This window comes from Poecilia reticulata, linkage group LG12 (genome assembly GCF_000633615.1).
Source record: "Poecilia reticulata strain Guanapo linkage group LG12, Guppy_female_1.0+MT, whole genome shotgun sequence".
NCBI classification, from domain to species: Eukaryota; Metazoa; Chordata; class Actinopteri; order Cyprinodontiformes; family Poeciliidae; genus Poecilia; species Poecilia reticulata.
The window spans coordinates 9606459-9625016 of record NC_024342.1 but is presented as its reverse complement, the minus strand read 5'-3'; the positions used below and the strand labels follow the sequence as shown (position 1 = coordinate 9625016).

The following is an 18558-nucleotide window of genomic DNA, read 5'->3' as shown; positions in this document are numbered from 1 at the left end:
TTCACTCTCTTTCCATAATATCCAGCATCTCTCTGATGTATTTAAATCCCGTGTTTACGTAAAGGAGCCACACTCAGGCAGGAGTTGTTGACCTAATGGGTGGAAAGAAGAAGAAATCAGCCACTCATGCTGCCCCGGCAGCAGCAGCGGCGACTAGCTCCGGTTCTACCCCTGCAGTCAGTGGTACTGGTGCGGTGGAGGACCAGAAGAAACACGCAGCCAGCAGCAAAACGAATAAACCAGCGAAAGAGACTAAATCTAAAGGTAGTGAACTGGTAATGCAATAAAATGAATCAATTGCTGTGTGTTAAAACCTGAGAATCTGTCAGCATGACGCTCTCAAAAAAGGCAGCGATTAGGATCTACTAAGAAGATCCTAATCGCTGTATATTTTTGCCATTATTTGGTATATTGTTTTTTTTGCCACTGCCAGTATTCACGTAGCACCCTATATAGGTTTCTGAACCATCAGACCTAATACTTTAACTTTAAGTACGATCTATCAGAGGGTTTTAAAACTTCAACACATATGTATTAATGATTTATACATGTAGTGGTTTGGTTTGGTTTGTTTTGTTCTTCCCTCAGCCCCAAAGACCTACAGTCTTGCCAACACAGCTCAGGTGGATACAGGTGGAGTCTCAGACAAGTCCATTCTTAAAGTAAGTGTAACACGTCTACAGTGTCTGAAAAAGTATTTGAACTTCTTTATGTTTGGTGAGCCAAAAATGTCAGTGAAACTGGTCCCTAAATAGGGTACAGTCCAGCCATTTGTCATTGAAAATCACCTAATAAACATCAGTATTTTAATGAAAACAGATGTGAACACTTTTTTGTTTGTATTTGTGACACACTTTGAAAACCCTGTCTCCTTTTCCTTCCACTTCACAATTATCTTCTACTTTGTGTTGATCATTCTTTTAAAATTCCTCTACAACACACTTATTTTTTACAAAAATGCCAAAGTGTTGAAAGTACCCCCTTGCCAATATGAGATGTGTATATTTTCTTAAAGTTTTTTTTTTTTTTTTTACAGGTTTCTATCCAAGCTGAGCTGGAGAAGAAAATCATCAAGCTAATCAATGATTTCAGACAGGAGAATGGGGATAAAGGGCCCATTTCTGGCAGACTTACAACCAAGAAGCTGTTGGTAGGAAGATGCCACCATTTTCATTCATCTAGCTTCGCCACATAAGCTAACTGCTGTATTTGCATGTGCTTTAAGGACCTGTACACAGCTCTGGAGAAATTCAACTTCAAAAGAGAGCATATTGAAGAGGCGATGAAGAGCAGCGTCCTGTATGGGGGCGACCTCCACTCTGCTCTCGACTGGCTCTGTCTTAACCTTAAAGACGGTAACGGAGCACCAACGTTCATAAGGGTGTTATTAATATTTTTCGCTGACTTTGTGAATTTCCCATTTGTTTCGCCAGATGAGTTGCCAGACGGTTTCAGCCAGCAGCTGCAGGAGGAGAGCCAGAAGAGTCGGCCTAAATTCCAGCCTCCATCGCAGCAGAAACCTGCTGAAAGGAACCCCAAAGCGTCCAACAACAGCCACAGAGACGCCAACAGGGTCCGTGTGTTGAAAGATTTTTGTGTGCTTGCTAGATGAGAGTGTTTTCTGGCTCGGCATGTGAGCTTAGTTGCATTATTTTCCAGGTCTCAGAGAAGGACGAAGCTGCAAGCATGAAGGACTGGATTTTGAGGTACGCAGAACAAAGTAGTGACGACGAAGAGGAGGAGGAAGAAGAAGATAAGAGGACACGCAATCCTGAATTGGATGAAAAGTTTGACCCTGTAAGTTGAATTGAACAGTCTTTGACTGGCATGTAGGATATTCTGGGGAAGCTCTTTTCGAAAGACTTTGTGTAGCAGCTTCCAGTCTTGACGCAGAGCTTCGTTGTGTGTTATTGGTAGAATGACAGGTATTTGATCCTCACCGCGCAACTGTATGACGCCAAAGAAATGGCAGCTGATGCCAAGACCAAAGGAGACAAAACGGGCCAGAGGAAGGCACAGGACAGGATTCGGGTCATACAGCAAGGTGAATGTCATTTTAATTTACTGAGCATAAGCATATAAAGGTCTACATTTCTGTTTCTCAGAACGTATACGTGATAATCCAGCAGGTAGATTTTCACCAAGTTGCTGTGTAATCATGAAAAAAAGCTAAAATGAGCAAAACTTCCAACTGCTGTGACATTTTCTCGATCCATTTATTCTCTCTTTTCTAGAAATGAAGCAGCTGGAGTCTCATCCCATATTCAATCCTACCATAAAAGTTGTCGATGTCCCTCAGAAGGAAAAGAAGATGCTTCCCGTGGCGGACGATAAAGATGACCTGAGCTTCAGTTTGTTTGAGCAAGCAGAAAAGGACCCTCCTGTAGAAAAAGGTCAGCCATAAAGTGATGACCTTAAGTTCAAAATATCATCACTTGTAACTCTACAGACATCATATTCACACATCCTGTTATTAAGAGTTCATCTTCGTAGTTGGAATGAGGCTATTTCAAGACGCTCCTCTTGTACTACTTTGAATTACTGCTTTCCGTTTACCTCATGACCTGATTTGGGTCGTACAGTAAAACATTTTATAAAGGTCCAGAGTTAGCAAGAGCCATTTTTGCGACAACCTTCAAGCTCTTTAAAAATGTTTATGCTTTACACACTAAACCTGGAGAAGCACGTTAACTGTGGTGTGCAGCGATGACCTCATGTCGCGTCGTTCTTTTGCAGTTGTGAGAAAGAACGAGCCAAAAGACATTCGTAACTTCGACTACACGGCTCGCAGCTGGACAGGAAAGTCCCCCAAACAGTTTCTCATCGACTGGGTCAGAAAAAACCTGCCCAAAAGTCCACCGCCAGCTTTCCACAAGGTTTCTGCCGGCAGATACTGGAGATGCAAGTAAGCAAAAGTGTGCATGTCTCTACGACAAAGAGCCAGGTGGAGAAATGACTATCGCTACTGATGTCTAATGGTTAGCTGAGGCTCTTGTCGTTTAGACATTATCTATGCGACGTTTTCACATCTGTCAGGGTGCGAGTCCAAAGAGCGGACGATGCCCTCGAAGTTTGTCCTACCATCTTGACTGAGGACAACATGCAGGCTCAGCATCTGGCTGCCACGTTGGCACTCTACAACCTGGTTAAAGGGCAGGTAATTGGATTCTGTAGTTTTATTTTAAGCTATAGAAGAAAAGGAAAATAAATTCTTGGTAGAAAATTTTTTTATTTTTTTTTATTTCACCTGTTGTCTGGTGTGATGATTTCCTAAAATTAGTTGCTCCAGTCAGACTACTTTTATGTTGGTCTTATTACCAACATGATGCTTGCTGTGCGTGATGTCAAGTGAAATTGTATTCCACTAATCAATTTAATTTATGGTTTTGGTTGTGTGTGATTTTTATTTCCATTTTATTTATAGATTTTGGTCGTTTGCAGGATGTTACTTTATTTTTACCTTCCTTCTTCCCCCCACATAGTCTGTGCATCAGCTCCTACCTCCAACCTACAGAGACGTGTGGCTGGAGTGGAGAGACAGCGAGCAGCAGCAGCAGGAAGCGAGCCGCACCGCTGCCAACAAACCTCGAGACCAGTTCATATCCCGGCTCCTCACCAGACTGAAGCAGCAGAACCAGAGTCAAGCCCAGCAGCCCACGTATCACCAAGGCCAGGAGCTCAACAGGAGGGCAGGAGAAGACGAGCCGGAAGACTCCTGGGAGGATCTGGCCGGTCTCGATATTGAGGAAAAAGGAGGCAGGGTCGAAGACAAGAGCGAGAAAAGTAAGCAGAAGGAAGGAGCAGCGTCGCTTAAGTCAGCCAGAGAGCTCTTACTAAAGCTGAAAGAGTCTGCACTCGCCCACAAGCTGCAGGTAAATCCTCTCTACATCGTTCAGTTTACCCCAATGTGACATAACTCCTCAACGTTCACCGAATGTTTGACCTTTTAAGGCGGAGAGACAGAAGCTCCCAGTCTTTCAGCACAGAGTTCGTGTTCTCGAGGCTCTGCAGCGCCACCGTGTGGTTGTGGTGGCCGGCGAGACGGGCAGCGGGAAGAGCACCCAGATCCCTCAGTTCCTGCTGGAGGAGCTGCTGGCGGGGGGCAAAGCCGCTCAGCCCTGCAACATCGTGGTGACTCAGCCGCGCAGGATATCAGCCATGAGCCTCGCCAGCAGAGTCAGCCAGGAGCTGGGCTGCGACGACGGACCGGGTTCCAAGGTTGTCTTTCGCTCACGGGCTTGTGCTTCATTTATTTCTTCCTGTTTTTGTGTGCCAGTGTAAGAGGTTCTAGTTGCACCCTCACCTGCTTCAATGACGATGTTTCTGTTTGAATTCAGTCGTCGCTGTGCGGATACCAGATCAGGATGGAGAACCTGTCCGGGGACTGGACTCGCCTCTTGTACTGCACTACCGGAGTTCTCCTCCGGAAGCTCCAGCAGGACAGACACCTGAACTCCCTGACCCATATTATTGTGGATGAGGTACTTACAAACCCTAACTGAGCATAAATACGCAGATTTATGTCCTGCCTTCACTCTGTGGCATCCTTTTCTCATAGGTCCATGAGCGCAGTGTCCAGTCGGATTTTCTGCTCACCATCCTTAAAGATGTTGTGATGAAGAGATCCGACCTGCACCTGATCCTCATGAGCGCCACTGTGGACTGTGACAAGTTTTCCAGCTACTTCAACCGCTGCCCTGTGGTCAGCATTCCCGGCAGGACCTTCCCAGTTGAAGTGAGTTGTAATTCTGGTTTGTTACACGAAGAATCTGAGTTAAAAAAATGTGTGAACAAATCTTGTGCCGTCATTATTTCTATATTTTGCTTGAAAGGAGCCAAACCTTCTTACAGTGATCTTGATTATTAAGTGTTGGGACTTTAACAGCTTCTTATTTATATTGTATTACTACTTTTTTAACCAGTGTTTTAGGATTCCTAATTAAAGTGCTGTAAGACCTGACCCTTATTGTTTGTCTATGTTTTCCCCCAGAACTAAAACTGTTTTCGTACTGAAGACACACTTCCTTGCATTTTATTAGGATTGTGAGTGATAAAGCAGATTGCAGTCGGGATGTAAAAACATGCGTAGTTAAAAAAATATATACAGTAAAGTGTCTTTAAGTGTCTCGTCGTTTTGTTGATGGATGATTGCGAAAGGAAATGGATGGATGGATTGATCAAAAAAAGTGTCAATGAGTTCATTGCTAATAATGTCCTGTTGCTTAGTAGTATAAAGGAAAATACAAGGATTTAAAGATGACTCCTGCTTTTCAGAATTGGCAGCGAGAATCATAAAATACATGATATATATCCTTATTTTATAAGAGCTAACATAAAAACTGCTTGAAGGTCAAAGAAAACACGGGTACTGTATTTTTTTCCCCCAGGTGTACCATTTAGAGGATATAGTAGAGCAGACAGGATACGTCCTTGAAAAGGATTCCGAGTACTGCCAGAAGATTTTAGAAGAAGAAGAAGAGGTGTCCGTCTCCGTCACACAGAAAGGTGGCAAGACTTTGCAGCACCAGGTAACCTTGACTCTCCAGGCTTTACCTGAGAAAACCTAAACAAGCTGACTTGGTTTTAGATGAGCTTGTGTGTTTGTTGTCAGGAGGTCATAGTGAGGGATTCGTCCTCCGGCTGGGACCTGGGTCCAGACCTCGACCATTTCAGCAGCAGGACTCGGCAGGTGCTTCAGTTCATGAACCCTAATAAGATTAACATGGACTTGCTTGTAGATCTCCTGGACTACTTGGGTATGACACCATCATCACATCTTGAGGCGCTTTGTGATTTTGTTGAAAATTCCTTCTGTGACTTTTAGTTTTTTTCTCTGCCAGACAAATCGCCACAGTTTGCGGCGGTGGATGGAGCTGTGCTCGTCTTTCTCCCGGGTCTGGCTCACATTCAGCAGCTTTACGACGTTCTCTTGTCGGACAAGAGGTTTCGGGAGAAAAACAGGTATTCCTATACAACTAAGCACTAATTTTTGCTTTCAGGCACAAAAATTTGTGAAAGTAATTTAAAATGACCTGCTTTGTGCTGTAACCGTATTTCAGGTATAAGATTGTGGCCCTCCACTCAACTCTTTCATCCAAGGATCAGGCTGCTGCCTTCACAGTGCCCCCTGCTGGCGTTAGAAAGGTATTGTTAGTAGCCACTCAGGACTGGTGTGACCCTTTTATAAACTGGTAGCTTTGTGTCTTCAACTTCGTTTGTTGGCTTGCTTGTTTTTTTGTTGTTGTTTTTTTGTTTTTTTTTAGATTGTGCTGTCGACCAACATTGCTGAGACAGGCGTGACGATTCCAGATGTTGTTTTTGTCATCGACACAGGGAAGACTAAAGAAAATAAGTAAGAGTTCATTTACACTTCATTTACAAAAGTCTTTTAAGCTTTAATAGCCCATAATGGGTCTGATTCTCTGTTAAATGGTTACGGCACATTTTGCAGCTTATATAGTCTTAATTATGAATCACTGAGACCTTTGGGGGCGAAAATGTAGTACAATTTCTGCATGTGATTTATGACACCATTCATGTGCTGATTAATCATTATATAGCATATATTAATACCTTTTTTGCCTTTGCATACCACAGCCTCAGGTGTTCAGTATCCATCCATCCATTTTCTTCCGCTTATCCGGAAGTAAACAGTAAAACAGTAACTTTTACTGTTACAGTTACCGTTTGGAAACTACCGTAATCAGTTCAGTTAAATCTAAACTTGGCAACGTCTTCTTTTTCAACCGTAATAAATGTGATATTCAATTAACCTGTTATTACTCAAATTTTGGGTGTTTCTGCCGCTCCAGATATCTGGTGTAAACATGTTTATCTGGTGTAAACATGTTTACTGGTGTATGTTTACATACACCAGTAAACATGTGTATGTTTACTGGTTTTTAAAAAAAAACTTTGGGGTTTCAGCTTATAGTCCAGAAAATACAGTATTTATTTTATAAATAATGTTATTTCTTGGATTGTTTCTATGAAGAACCCAGAGAGGGTTATTTGGTTATTATTTATTTCATTAATAGTGTTATTATTTATTTCCTGACTTTTGTTCTGTGAAAAGCCCAGAAAGAATTATTTGATTGTGCTTTCTGGAAAACAATAAATTTTTACATTTAGACACTCCTGCAATCATCACACGTTTTCAGTTACAAACTGACTCCGGCCCCCCGCCAGAGAAGGGAAAAGTTATGTGGCCCTCACAGGAAAAAGTTTGGGGACCCTTGATGTAGGGATTCTCTGTTTGTACCTCTGTACTACTGAGAAATCATTTCCTGTTCTAGCTCAAGCTGAGTGTAGTCTTTTTATCTTTACTTTTGTTAACTAGAGTAAAGATACTAGAGTTTTCATATTTTCTGTTTGTGTGTGTGTCTCTAATAATAGTTAGGCTGCTGCAGAGAGACAACTTTGACTAGGAATCCACAATCTGTAGCTCCTAATAATGTTGGTCAAAAAGGATACAGAACTAAATAGTATATTTAAGGAATCAGTGTGTTTTAATACAGTATCTTCATGCAACTCTCCTGATAGAATTTGGCAATAGAAGTATATTTATATCTAAAATCTTTTTTAAAAATGTGGTAAATTTAAACATCCATTTTCTATGCTTGCTTAAAACAAATGAATGTTTTGCGGTAAGGCAGCTGTGCAAACAACTAAAGCAAAAACTCCCATAGACGGTGCTGTGTATTAAAGTTTGTACATCTAATAATGTTTGTCTCCTTTTTGTTTTCCACAGCCTAGTAATATCTATAAATGAAAATCTGCTGAACTAACATCTTGCTTTGGGCTTCTTCAGGTACCATGAGAGCAGCCAGATGAGTTCTTTGGTGGAAACCTTCGTCTCCAAAGCCAGCGCCCTCCAGAGGCAGGGGAGAGCAGGACGTGTCAGAAACGGCTTTTGCTTCAGACTTTACCCTAAATTCAGGTTTGGAGCATCTCGCTCATCGGCTCATTGTTTGCAGGCAAACCACAATAAAACACTCAATATGCCTGTCCTTCATAAACGGACCTTTGGTTAATTTTAAACATTTAAAACGTGACCATTTCCCTTTTGCGACACACGTGCTGCTCACACCAGGTTTGATGCCTTCATGGATTACTCCATCCCAGAAATTCTGCGGGTCCCGCTGGAGGAGCTTTGTCTCCATATAATGGTAATGAGGCCACCCTTTGTCACTTAGCAATAAGAAGTCGGACAAAGTCAAACTGTGTTTTTCTCCTGTGTGGTAGAAATGTCAGTATGGGTCCCCGGAGGACTTCCTGAGCCGGGCCCTGGATGCTCCTCAGCCTCAGTCCGTCAGCAACGCTGTGAACCTGCTGAGGAAGATCGGCGCATGTCAACCCGACAACCACATCCTCACAGCTTTGGGACACCACCTGGCAAGTCTGCCGGTCAACGTAAAGATCGGGAAGATGCTCATTTACGGGGCCATTCTTGGCTGCCTTGAACCCATAGTAAGTCCTGTTGGCTATTCTTCAGATTATTTCTAAAAAGCTTTTAAGTTACAAAGCCTTATAAAGGAAGTCACAATCCTTGATCTTTCTTTCGTTTTTGCCATATTACAACCACAAACTTTACTTTTGTTCAACTGTTTTTTTGTTACTGAGATAAAATTTCATTTATTAGTTAGGTGATTTGTAAAGGAAATTGATTGATCTGGATTTTATTTAGGGGTATGAGTGTAAAAAAAAAAAAAAGGTATGAGTGTAAAAAAAAAAAGGTATGAGTGTAAAAAAAAAAAAAGTGAAATGGGAGGAACCCTCGTACTTTCCATACCACATAGGATTCTGTAAATATTTTTTTTTTTTTGTGATATTTTTCAGCAGGATTAAAAAAAAAAGTCTTTCTTTCAGGCAACCATCGCTGCAGCCATCACTGAGAAGTCTCCGTTTTCCACACCGATGAACAGAAAGGAGGAAGCTAACCTGGCCAAAGTCGCTCTGGCCACCGCCAACTCTGATCACCTGACCATATATAACGCATACATGGGGTATGGACCAGTTTAAAAATCCTAATGATTTGCTGATGTTTTCGGTTCAAATATTTTCATAAAACATCAAAAACTATCAATTAAAACGACTTTGAAACATCAAAACAAAGCCTTTAAAAGTACGTATAAAGAAATCAAGAGTGCTTTTGTATCAAAGTATACATTTAATATCTGTAAAGAAGTGATTAACTTTGTTCTTACTTCCATGAATTTATATTGTTTTATAAGTTCAGCTTTGAGGTTTCTTGAGGTCAGGAAGTTTTGCTTAAAAGCATATTAGGAAATACACAGGAAAGAGATTTTTGACGGTTTATTACTTCACTATATAGAACTCGTGACTACATGACAAACTGCACTCCAAGCTCACACTCTTCCTGTGAGCACCGTGGTATTTTTAGAAGGTTTCAGACCTAAATAGAAACCTTTAAAATGAAAAGAGAACCTTTTAATATATTGATCACCACTCTTTCTTTTGTTTGCCAAACCAGAACTCCAGCACATTAATGATATCAGTTTTGGTGTTACTGAAAAAATATACACACAGAAGTTACGTTTCACAGTTTTTGTTTTTGTTTTATTAATAAGACCAATTGGTCTGGTTTAGATGCCAATTTGTCCATGTTGCATCGCATGGTAAGTAAAGGCATCATGGTTGCCAAACTGTGATTAAAAGAGTTAACAATTGACAACCTAATAGTGCAAATGTCAACCATTCACCATTAGTAATGTCAGAATTGCATACATTTGTTTTCTGGCATAAAGTGATTTTATATGTATCTGTATTTTCTGATTGTGTTTTGGAACAAACACAATTGGAAAAATGCTTGTAATCCAAAATGTGCACTTTTGTGTTTATAGAATTTTCTGTTTTCTTTTAGATGGAAAAGCTCACAGACGGAGGGACTGAGAGCGGAGATGTCCTTCTGTAGAAAACACTTCCTCAATCGAACGGCTCTGCTCACCATAGAGGTAGCGTTGTGCCTGCTCTTCACCTGCTCTCACCAACCCCTTCACATCCCTCCCGTAACATCCAGTCCCTCTTGCCCTCCAGGACGTGAAGCACGAGCTGATGAAGATGATGGAACATTTCTGGTCCTCTCGCTCGAAGCAGCGGGCGGCCACGCTGTCCAAGCAGCAGATCTGCATCCTGAACGCGGCGTTGACGGCGGGGCTCTACGACAGCGTGGCACGGGTGCTGTGCAATCCCCCCGTGGACGGGCTGGAGCGGGTGGCCTGCACCGTGGAGACGCCTCAGGGCAGGGCTCAGGTCCATCCTTCCTCTGTTAACCGTAACCTGCAGGTGCACGGCTGGCTGCTGTACCAGGAGAAGGTAGTTGTGTTTTCTGTTCGCTCCGTGTCTCTCTCTGTGCAGCTTTTGCTGATAAATGTTCCCCCTGTAGGTTAAATACACGAAGATCTACCTGCGAGACACCACCTTGATTTCTCCGTTCCCCATGCTGCTGTTCGGAGGCGACATCGACATCCAGCACAGAGAGAAGCTCATGACGTTAGACGGATGGATTCATTTCCAGGTCAGAACTTCCCCTGCAGCATGTGTATCGTATTGGACCCCAACAAGAAATTCTTGTCAAAACTTGAGTTGAATCCGTTTTATTTGCAAGATTCCGTCACAATTTAGTGGATTTTATTTTTGTAAAGAGAGCATTTACTAGTTTACTTTTGCTAAAGCAGTTGTTAGTTAACGCGTCAAATGTCTGAGTCTGACCTTCTGTTCTTCTATAGTCAATAGCTAGAAATTTTGTTGTTCCACTTTTAAGGCTCCGGTACGGATTGGAGTGATCTTCAAACATTTGAGGAAACTGATGGACTCTTTACTTGAAAGGAAGTTGGAGAACCCCAGAATTAATCTGGAAGGTAAACATTAAATAAAAGAAAAATTGTCTATTATACTTCCCTGAATCTTGATCACCTGTAACTTAGTTACTCTTGACCTTCAAAAATCCTCTGAACTGTGTCACACTGCAAATCAGCAGTTTTAGAGTTATCGTTCTATCTTGGCTACAATTTTATCACTTGATTTAAAAAGATAACTTTCATAGTTACTTTGTTGTTGTTTTTTTTAAGACAAATTGCTCCTCTGTCTGTACAATGAACCTGTCTCCAGCTAGAATCTAAATTTAGACGGCAGATCGTACAATAAAATGTCTTCTCGTTGTAGGTGATACAACCATCCAGGTGATTCTGGATCTGATCAAATCTGAACACGCTGCGTAACATCAGGAGCCGCAGGTCACTGAGGAGGACACATTTTACTCACATTGAGGAGAACTGTATATAAAATGCATACAAACACACTGAAATTTAATCCCCAGATAATAGTTAAGGTTATTTTCAATTATTGTTTTAATGTTTATTGTATCATGACTGACAAACAAAATTAAATTACAATCAACTGTTAAAAAAATAAAAACAGTTTAGATTTTAGCCTAAGGAGGAATACTTATGTTTTGTGGATTTTTGTTAAAACGGTTCAAGAAATACGTCTTTTTTTTTCTTCCTGGGATATCCAGATTCGGTCCTGAGATCTATAATGTTTAGAGGTTGGCATGTCAAATATTTCTTATTAAAACGTCTGATTTATATAGTAGCGTTGGGATTTGTTTTATTATGGAGGGGTGAAGTGTCATCATTCTAAGATCTGAACTCTCTACAGCTTTCAGCTGAAATTAACAGCTTTCTTTATCAAGTGAAGCGGATTTTCAGTAACCATGTCGTGCCGAGCAAAGTGCCTAAATGTGCTGCACAACATGTGACAGATCAGAAATTGGTACTGTGCTGCTGACTTGCCTGGAGGAAGTGTTTTCTGTGTTTGCAGTAAAAAAAAAAAAAAAAACATAAACGGAACAAATGTATTTGTTTGGTTATATAGGCACAGAACAAAACTTTGGAGAAAATAACAAAAGTCAAAAATTATTATGTAGCCACAATAAAAACTGCTGTCTAGTCCAGAAAGATTTACAGTTTCTTGGAAAAGTAGGAGTGCCAACTTGTGCAGATTTTATAACTTGACACAAATAACCACCAGTGAACTATATTGGGATTTTATGTGACAGACTATTACTAAGTAGCACATATTTGTAAGATTAAAGGAAACTCAAACTTTTTTTGTATTTTTTGTTTGTTTTGCAAACAAAGAAAAAAGTCTGGAAAGCATTATGTTTAGCTCAGTACTTTGTGGAACCATCTGTGACCATAGAGTATTCTGAGATATATCTGCACAACTACAAACTGGGGTTGTTAAGTTTTTTGGGAGAATACTGGTGAACAGCAATCGTGTAGATTTTCAACTGGGACGCTCTGATTGTATGTTTTAGGGTTGTTTACCACATGAAGGCTTTGTTAGCTCTAGCTCTTTACAAGGCCTGTGTGTAATCTGCCAAGTTTCAGTCGGAGCACAGCCACCATTTCCATCGTCAGGTGATCTTCTTGGTTGCTCTGGATTCTTACAAGCACTGAATAGAAATTCACATCACACTTTTCAGGTCATTTTTATCAAAAATATTTAAAAACTATGTATCGTTTTTCCTTTGATTCAACAATTATGCACTCCGTTGTGTTTTGCTCTATCACATACATACAACTTCCACACAAATCCGTGAAGTTTATGATTGTGGCATTGCAAAATGTGAAAAAATTCAAAAGTTATGAAATGCTCTGAAGATGGATGAAGCAACAATATTTCCTTTTTCCTCTTTCCACCGTCTCAAACTCAACTTCATTTAACAGAATCATTAATAAAAATACAGATTTGTCTGCAGAACGACAAATTCAAAGGGCATTGCTTCAATAATTTCACTCGTTTTCATGAGATTTCAAATGAAAGTATTGATGGTCTATATTATTTATTATATAATTTATATGTACATCATATATATAAATATGGATTTGAAAGAGGATTTTTTTTTTCATTATCTTGAACAATTCGCAAAAATGTAACAACTTCAAGTTAATAAATAACTTTGATTGGGACTTTTTTTCTTCCTTACAATAAAAACATGAGAATCTTGCCACTCACGAGACAGCGGTCAGTCACTTTCACATCAACAAGGAAACGAAAACTGGTAAACAAATGGCATGTTTAAATCTGGGAAAGTCTTAAGTTAATGCACAAAAATAAAAATAAAATCAAAGTACAGTTAATATAAACATAAACATATAATCCAACCTGCCTGCAGAATTCACACTGCAATTAAGTTTGCATTATCATCTAAAGATTTGTCTGATGATTTTCTGTGAAGTAAAACACTGATCGTGAATGCTTATTGCGATCAATACATTTATTTTATATATTAACTTCAAACCTATTTCCACTTATTTCGTTTCATAAAACTACATTCAACATACGAAGAAATCTAAAGTGAAACGTAGTCTGTACACATAGTTATGACACAAATTTTCCATCTGATATGACCGTGTGATTACAGGAAGCCTAAAAAGGGGAAGTGATGGGCTATAACGGGTAAGTCTGAAACTGCTGGAGGTGTATGTGTTAATACTGGATCAAGCTGTAATCTCCGTCCTGCACCAAAGAGTGGCGCGAGTCATCATCTGCAACGAAAGGACAGTGCAATTCAGAACATTTAGCAAAATCTGCAAAAAAAGCAGAGAACTCTTTAGTGAAAGAAAACGCACCTCTATTGTTCTGTGTTGGATCAGGAAGTGGTCCCCTTCTGCAAATTCACAAATTAACGTTGAAACAGAAATTGTGGCTAATTTTTTTATTTATTCACATTTTTTTGCAGCAGCAAAGAACAAGTCATAAAATGAGAAGGTAAAAAAAAAAAATTGTATTTCTTTTCTTGCTTACCTCACAGCCGGTGCAGGCATCCGGGAAGGCGGTGGTCCGGTTGGAGACCTCAGGCCCGTGTAGAAGTTCTCATACGCGACTGGAGCTGTTCCAGACAAGCACAAGAGATTGTTCACTGACTGGCAAATAACAGTAGATAATAATTACTTCCCTCTGTTTGCGGGACTGGTTAATTGTTAATGGCACGCTACTATCAGTTTGTGTTCCAGTCAGACCTGGGGGTTTGTCTCCGGTCCTTCTGAGATTTACAAAATGTTCGATATCTTCCTGGACGTCACATTGCTCCAGTGACCTTCTCACATCCTCGTACAGCTTGGCACACACAAAACACAAAATGTTATACACGTTTTTACTCTGATAAATACAGTTACCTATTTAATGAGTAAAAAAATGGTCAAAGTAGTGAACTGATAGGCTGGACAAAGGGCGATGTTAATCAGAGAAAGTCCGCGCTGTTTCACACGGGAGGACAGTTCCGGTGTCCACATGATCAGACAACAGAGGCGTGACCCAAAAATACTAGTCGCGCTTCCTGCGGCTGGACAGCGTTCGACAAAACAATGACTCAAGGAGTCTGAATACAAATTTGATATTTTTGGAAGCATTTCCTTCCACTTTAGATTTCATCTGCTACTTTTTTGCTGAGCTATTACAAAAGCTTCTAATAAAACACACTGGCTTGCGGTTGCAACTTAGCAAAATGTGGGGGGAAAAAATTCCAAGATTTTGCAAGCCACTGTACGAGCAACACCTATTTACAGCCCGAGACCAACATTTATTTTCTGATGCCTGGTGATGTCTGACTCTTAAGCCGCTAAGTGCTTAGCTGTGGCCTGCAGGTAGCTGTTAAATGTCTCCGTCTGCTGTGTGGTGGGAGTGCAGCGGATTACAATGACTGTGTCAGCACTGTTCCCACTACCTGGAACAACAGACACCAAAAATCGTCACACCTAAGGAGATCTAAATCCAAAACAATAACCTCAGAGAAACCTACGGAGCTCATTAACCTTTTGATGAGTCAAAAATATTGACTTTAGCACTTATAATGTCTGAATCTACATGCTAATTTTAGAATGAGTCTAAAAACTCATTATGTTTGCATTTTGCAATGTGAACTTGTACTTAAAAATGCATTGAAAGTGTTGACGGCCTGACATGAACCCTCGCAAAAAACGCTGTTTGTGCTTCGATAGGCCAGTTGATTAAGGAAGCAGCTCTATTATTGCTTGAGAAATTATAAAACGGTTCCTTGTCGGCGGTTTAAAAACTGTGCATATGTGACTGCAACGTTAATGTGATGTAGATTACAGCAATCCCATTTGGAGCTTTACCTCATCGCTGGTGACACATTGGTGTGAAAGCTGGTTGAGATGAGTCCACACTGTGTTCCTCAGGAAGGTAATACGCTCAATCGACTGTTTTTCAAATATCTGGGATTTAAAAAAATAATAAAAAATTGGTATTTAGCACATCGCGTGTCTAATGCATTAACTGTTATCCTCAGCCTTACCTCACAGGCGCTCGCATGCTCCTTCAGCCAGTCGTCTCTAATTTTCCCCAGAGTTATGACATTCTGTTGGTATAATCTGTCTGCAGATGAAACAGATCCGTCACTACAAATATTCAGTTACATCGATTGGTTTTTGTCAATCCTTTAGTGCTTAAAAGTCATACTTTAACGTAATCCAGCCAGTTCATCCTAGCGTTGCTTTTTTTATTTTATTTTTTTTACTTACCTGCTTCTTCTGAGTTCAGTTTTGCCTGCTGAGCTTTTGACTGGAGCTGGAAAACAAATAACAGAAGCCTCACTGAAAATTAGGAATGTCTACATGGAAAAACAAAACAAAAAAACAAAACAGTGACATTTTCCAAAAAATAAGAAGTTAGAGATAATGCAGTTTACCCCTAAGCTGGGATTAGAGTATACAGTAATCATTTATTCTGACAAACACCAAGTTTACTGAAGTTCAGAGGTTCAGAGTTGCAATTGTACTTCATCTTTTTTTTCATGTAACACTATGATAGGTTGTCTGTGTACCTTCTCCACAAGCTTGGTGTTGTTGGTGTTAGTGTTTCGGTTCATGTTCTGATCCGCTTCTTCTTTGTCACGGCACTTCTGCTCATACGTTTTCTTGGACTGGGCACAAAACCACAGCAGTTAGGAGGAACTGTCATCATTCTGAACTTTTTGTCACCACAAGGAATCAAAGCAAAACATAAATAAAACAGAGGAAATAAGTGTGGCGTAATTAGTTCTCCTTTCCCAACTAATTAACATCAAAATTTGCACGCTTCTCACCGTGAAGCCATGGCTTTTTTTTTTTTGTAAATGGTATAATTAGGTGCTTGGACTAAAAGCAACTTGATGGAGTAACTTCCTCCATCAAAGTAGAAGTAAAGAATTTGATATTTTGCAGGCAGTTGAAACTGTTTTGATGATTCTGCGTGTCCTATTTTGTTTCCTATACTTCTCTGAATTCTCATTTTACACGATAGGTTGCACAACAGCAGTGGAAAAGAAGAGACAACCAGCGACATGTTTGTTTTCACTTTTATGAGTGTGAGTATTCCAACTTAAGGTTTACATAAAACTACTTAAAGATATGTGGAAGATTTCAAATGAACTTAAATTTTGTTGTAGATTTTTTTTTTCCCCATTACAGATTGAAGTCACAAACTGGACTTCAAGAAGAAAGTTGAAAAATTTGAAAACATTGTTAAAATGTTAGAAGAGTGAAAACTCTCGGTTCTTTCCAAGAAGCATCCACAGTGTGTTTACATGCCGAAAGGGAAAACATTTCTTTTTTATAAAACTTATTTACAGAAGTCGCCCCAGGCCTTTGCATTAGTCATTTCTACTTTTTTGTTTGTATGTTTTTTCCATTATTCATACATGTGTTGATTTATAGAACACTTTACAAAACAACTAAAGTAATTTACAAAGATAAAAAAAAAAAACAGACAAGGACGATCACTAAATCTGTCATTTTCAGTTTCTGCTGTTCTATAAAAGATTAACGTATTTTAAGAAGTTTTACACATTCAAATCTGAAAAGTATTTATATTTTCATCTCAACTCACATCCATCGTCTTCTTAAACTGTGAGGACTTCTGTTTGTGGAGAGCATCCATCTGTTGTTCTATCTAAAAAAAAAATATATATATATATAGGTTATACGTCAAATTAACTCAGGTCACCTAAAATATATCACAGCATAAATAAGAGCACCAACTTTTTTCCTTGCTTCTTTTTGCTTTTCTTTGAAGTCTTCCAGTTTCTTGACCTCTTCCCTCATACTCTGCGCCAGTTGCAAGTGTGATAGACTAACATGTTCAGTCTCTTAAAGGAGAAAATAAAACAACAACACGCTTTTAATTGCATTCAGCGTGGAAAGCATGAACTCAAAGAGTCATTATAGCATTGCTGTCAAGGCACTTACGTAGTTTAAACACGTCCAGGGATCTTTTTAATGTGCTTAAAATATAAAAGTAAAACAGATTACCACTCCAAATTTACATAAACGAAAAAAGTTAATTACTATATAGTTTCTTCCAATTGAAATGTCCCTATTCTTTTGTCACAGGGACAAAATTCTCTTAACTTTTGAAAAAGGACTAATCAAGTGTAATAAAAGGAAATACCATCATCTTCACCTATCCCTCTTCCTTCCTCTTACACTAAAACCAGAACATACATTTAACTAAAATGGGAACTTGTGTTTTTGAATAAGTAGCATGTTGGCAATAGGGACCGACTAACATATCAAAAGGAAACTGAAAAGGGGCCAGTATCGTCAGCTATTCTTATTTTAATGGTATTTATATTTAAAAAGTGTGTTTGAATGAAATTGTCGTGTTTTTGCTGAACGTGCATAAATCTGGAAGCAAAGGCACAAATGGTTGTTCTGCAGGAAATATATCTACGCATTCAACAGAGCAAAATGCTTGTGTGCTGTAGGTACAGTTGGTCAGTGGAGTAAATGACTGCATCCGGACGGGGAGGTTGCTTACTTCATCTCATTGTGTCCACAAACTTTCTTGGACAAACTAAGCAGGTCTTTGGCGTACCTCTCTTCGATCGAGGCCCTGAAAGGAACAGATAATAAACAGTGAGTCTTTTAAGAGAGTAGATGTATTTAAAAAAAATATGGCAAAAGTTATCTTCCAATGTATGTAATAGTGATTTTACATTATACACTGTTTCACAGTTGTGTAGCTTTTAAGTGTAAGGTAAGAGAGCCATGGCTTTTACCATTTATATGCATGCAAGTCTGATATATGCAGGTTTAAAACTTCTGTCTCTAACATCTTTTTCATACATCCTTCCAAAATAGCTCAGACTCAGTCGTAGCGGACAGAGAAAATTTTTGGAACGCAAATGCCTATGTCATAAATAATTCCTTTGTGCCTCTGCATTGCCCTGCTGCTAATGAACTACTGCCCCAAGTCTTAGTCTTTTGCAAAACCAAACCATGCTTTCTTTCAGCTTTAAAAAAACTTTATCCTTTTTTTCCATCAGCTCTCACCAGCTTCACCAATCCCTGCTAAAGACACACAACCCCACACCATGTTGCCGCCACCTCTGGGGGGGTTGTGACCAATTTATCCTGCTTTTTATGCTATGTATGTGCTTTTTACACAGTAGAACCACAGAAATGATTCTCACTTTCCATTTTTGCACTGCTTTCTGAAAATCATGTGTGTGTGTGTGTGTGTGTGTGTGTG

The 18558-nt window shown here is 39.7% G+C and overlaps 2 protein-coding genes across 2 annotated transcripts in view; one reads left to right on the top strand and one right to left on the bottom strand.

Annotated features, from left to right (window-relative positions):
• The first annotated feature begins 82 nt into the window (after positions 1-82).
• dhx29 (DEAH (Asp-Glu-Ala-His) box polypeptide 29) lies at positions 83-11610 on the top strand. Its single transcript, XM_008423761.2, has 28 exons — positions 83-264; positions 589-662; positions 1037-1150; positions 1226-1355; positions 1434-1573; positions 1660-1797; positions 1918-2044; positions 2235-2393; positions 2737-2905; positions 3037-3157; positions 3483-3872; positions 3952-4218; positions 4338-4481; positions 4559-4735; positions 5388-5528; positions 5612-5756; positions 5841-5961; positions 6060-6144; positions 6264-6352; positions 7811-7939; positions 8093-8168; positions 8245-8469; positions 8869-9005; positions 9884-9974; positions 10057-10335; positions 10406-10537; positions 10784-10880; positions 11185-11610. Exons 1-28 carry the CDS (start codon positions 96-98, stop codon positions 11238-11240), a joined length of 4122 nt encoding a protein of 1373 aa, XP_008421983.1. The 5' UTR covers positions 83-95; the 3' UTR covers positions 11241-11610.
• Positions 11611-12716: 1106 nt separating this feature from the next.
• pstpip2 (proline-serine-threonine phosphatase interacting protein 2) overlaps positions 12717-18558 on the bottom strand; it is an 8296-nt gene continuing 2454 nt past the window's right edge. Inside the window, exons 3-14 of the mRNA XM_008423755.2 lie at positions 17845-17919; positions 17274-17308; positions 17067-17173; positions 16915-16977; positions 15872-15970; positions 15570-15615; positions 15344-15423; positions 15165-15263; positions 14049-14145; positions 13834-13918; positions 13659-13696; positions 12717-13574 (exon numbers count right to left, since the gene is read on the bottom strand). Coding sequence (XP_008421977.1) covers positions 13516-13574; positions 13659-13696; positions 13834-13918; positions 14049-14145; positions 15165-15263; positions 15344-15423; positions 15570-15615; positions 15872-15970; positions 16915-16977; positions 17067-17173; positions 17274-17308; positions 17845-17919 — 883 coding nt within the window. The 3' untranslated portion in view covers positions 12717-13515. The remainder of the gene's footprint in view (positions 13575-13658; positions 13697-13833; positions 13919-14048; positions 14146-15164; positions 15264-15343; positions 15424-15569; positions 15616-15871; positions 15971-16914; positions 16978-17066; positions 17174-17273; positions 17309-17844; positions 17920-18558) is intronic.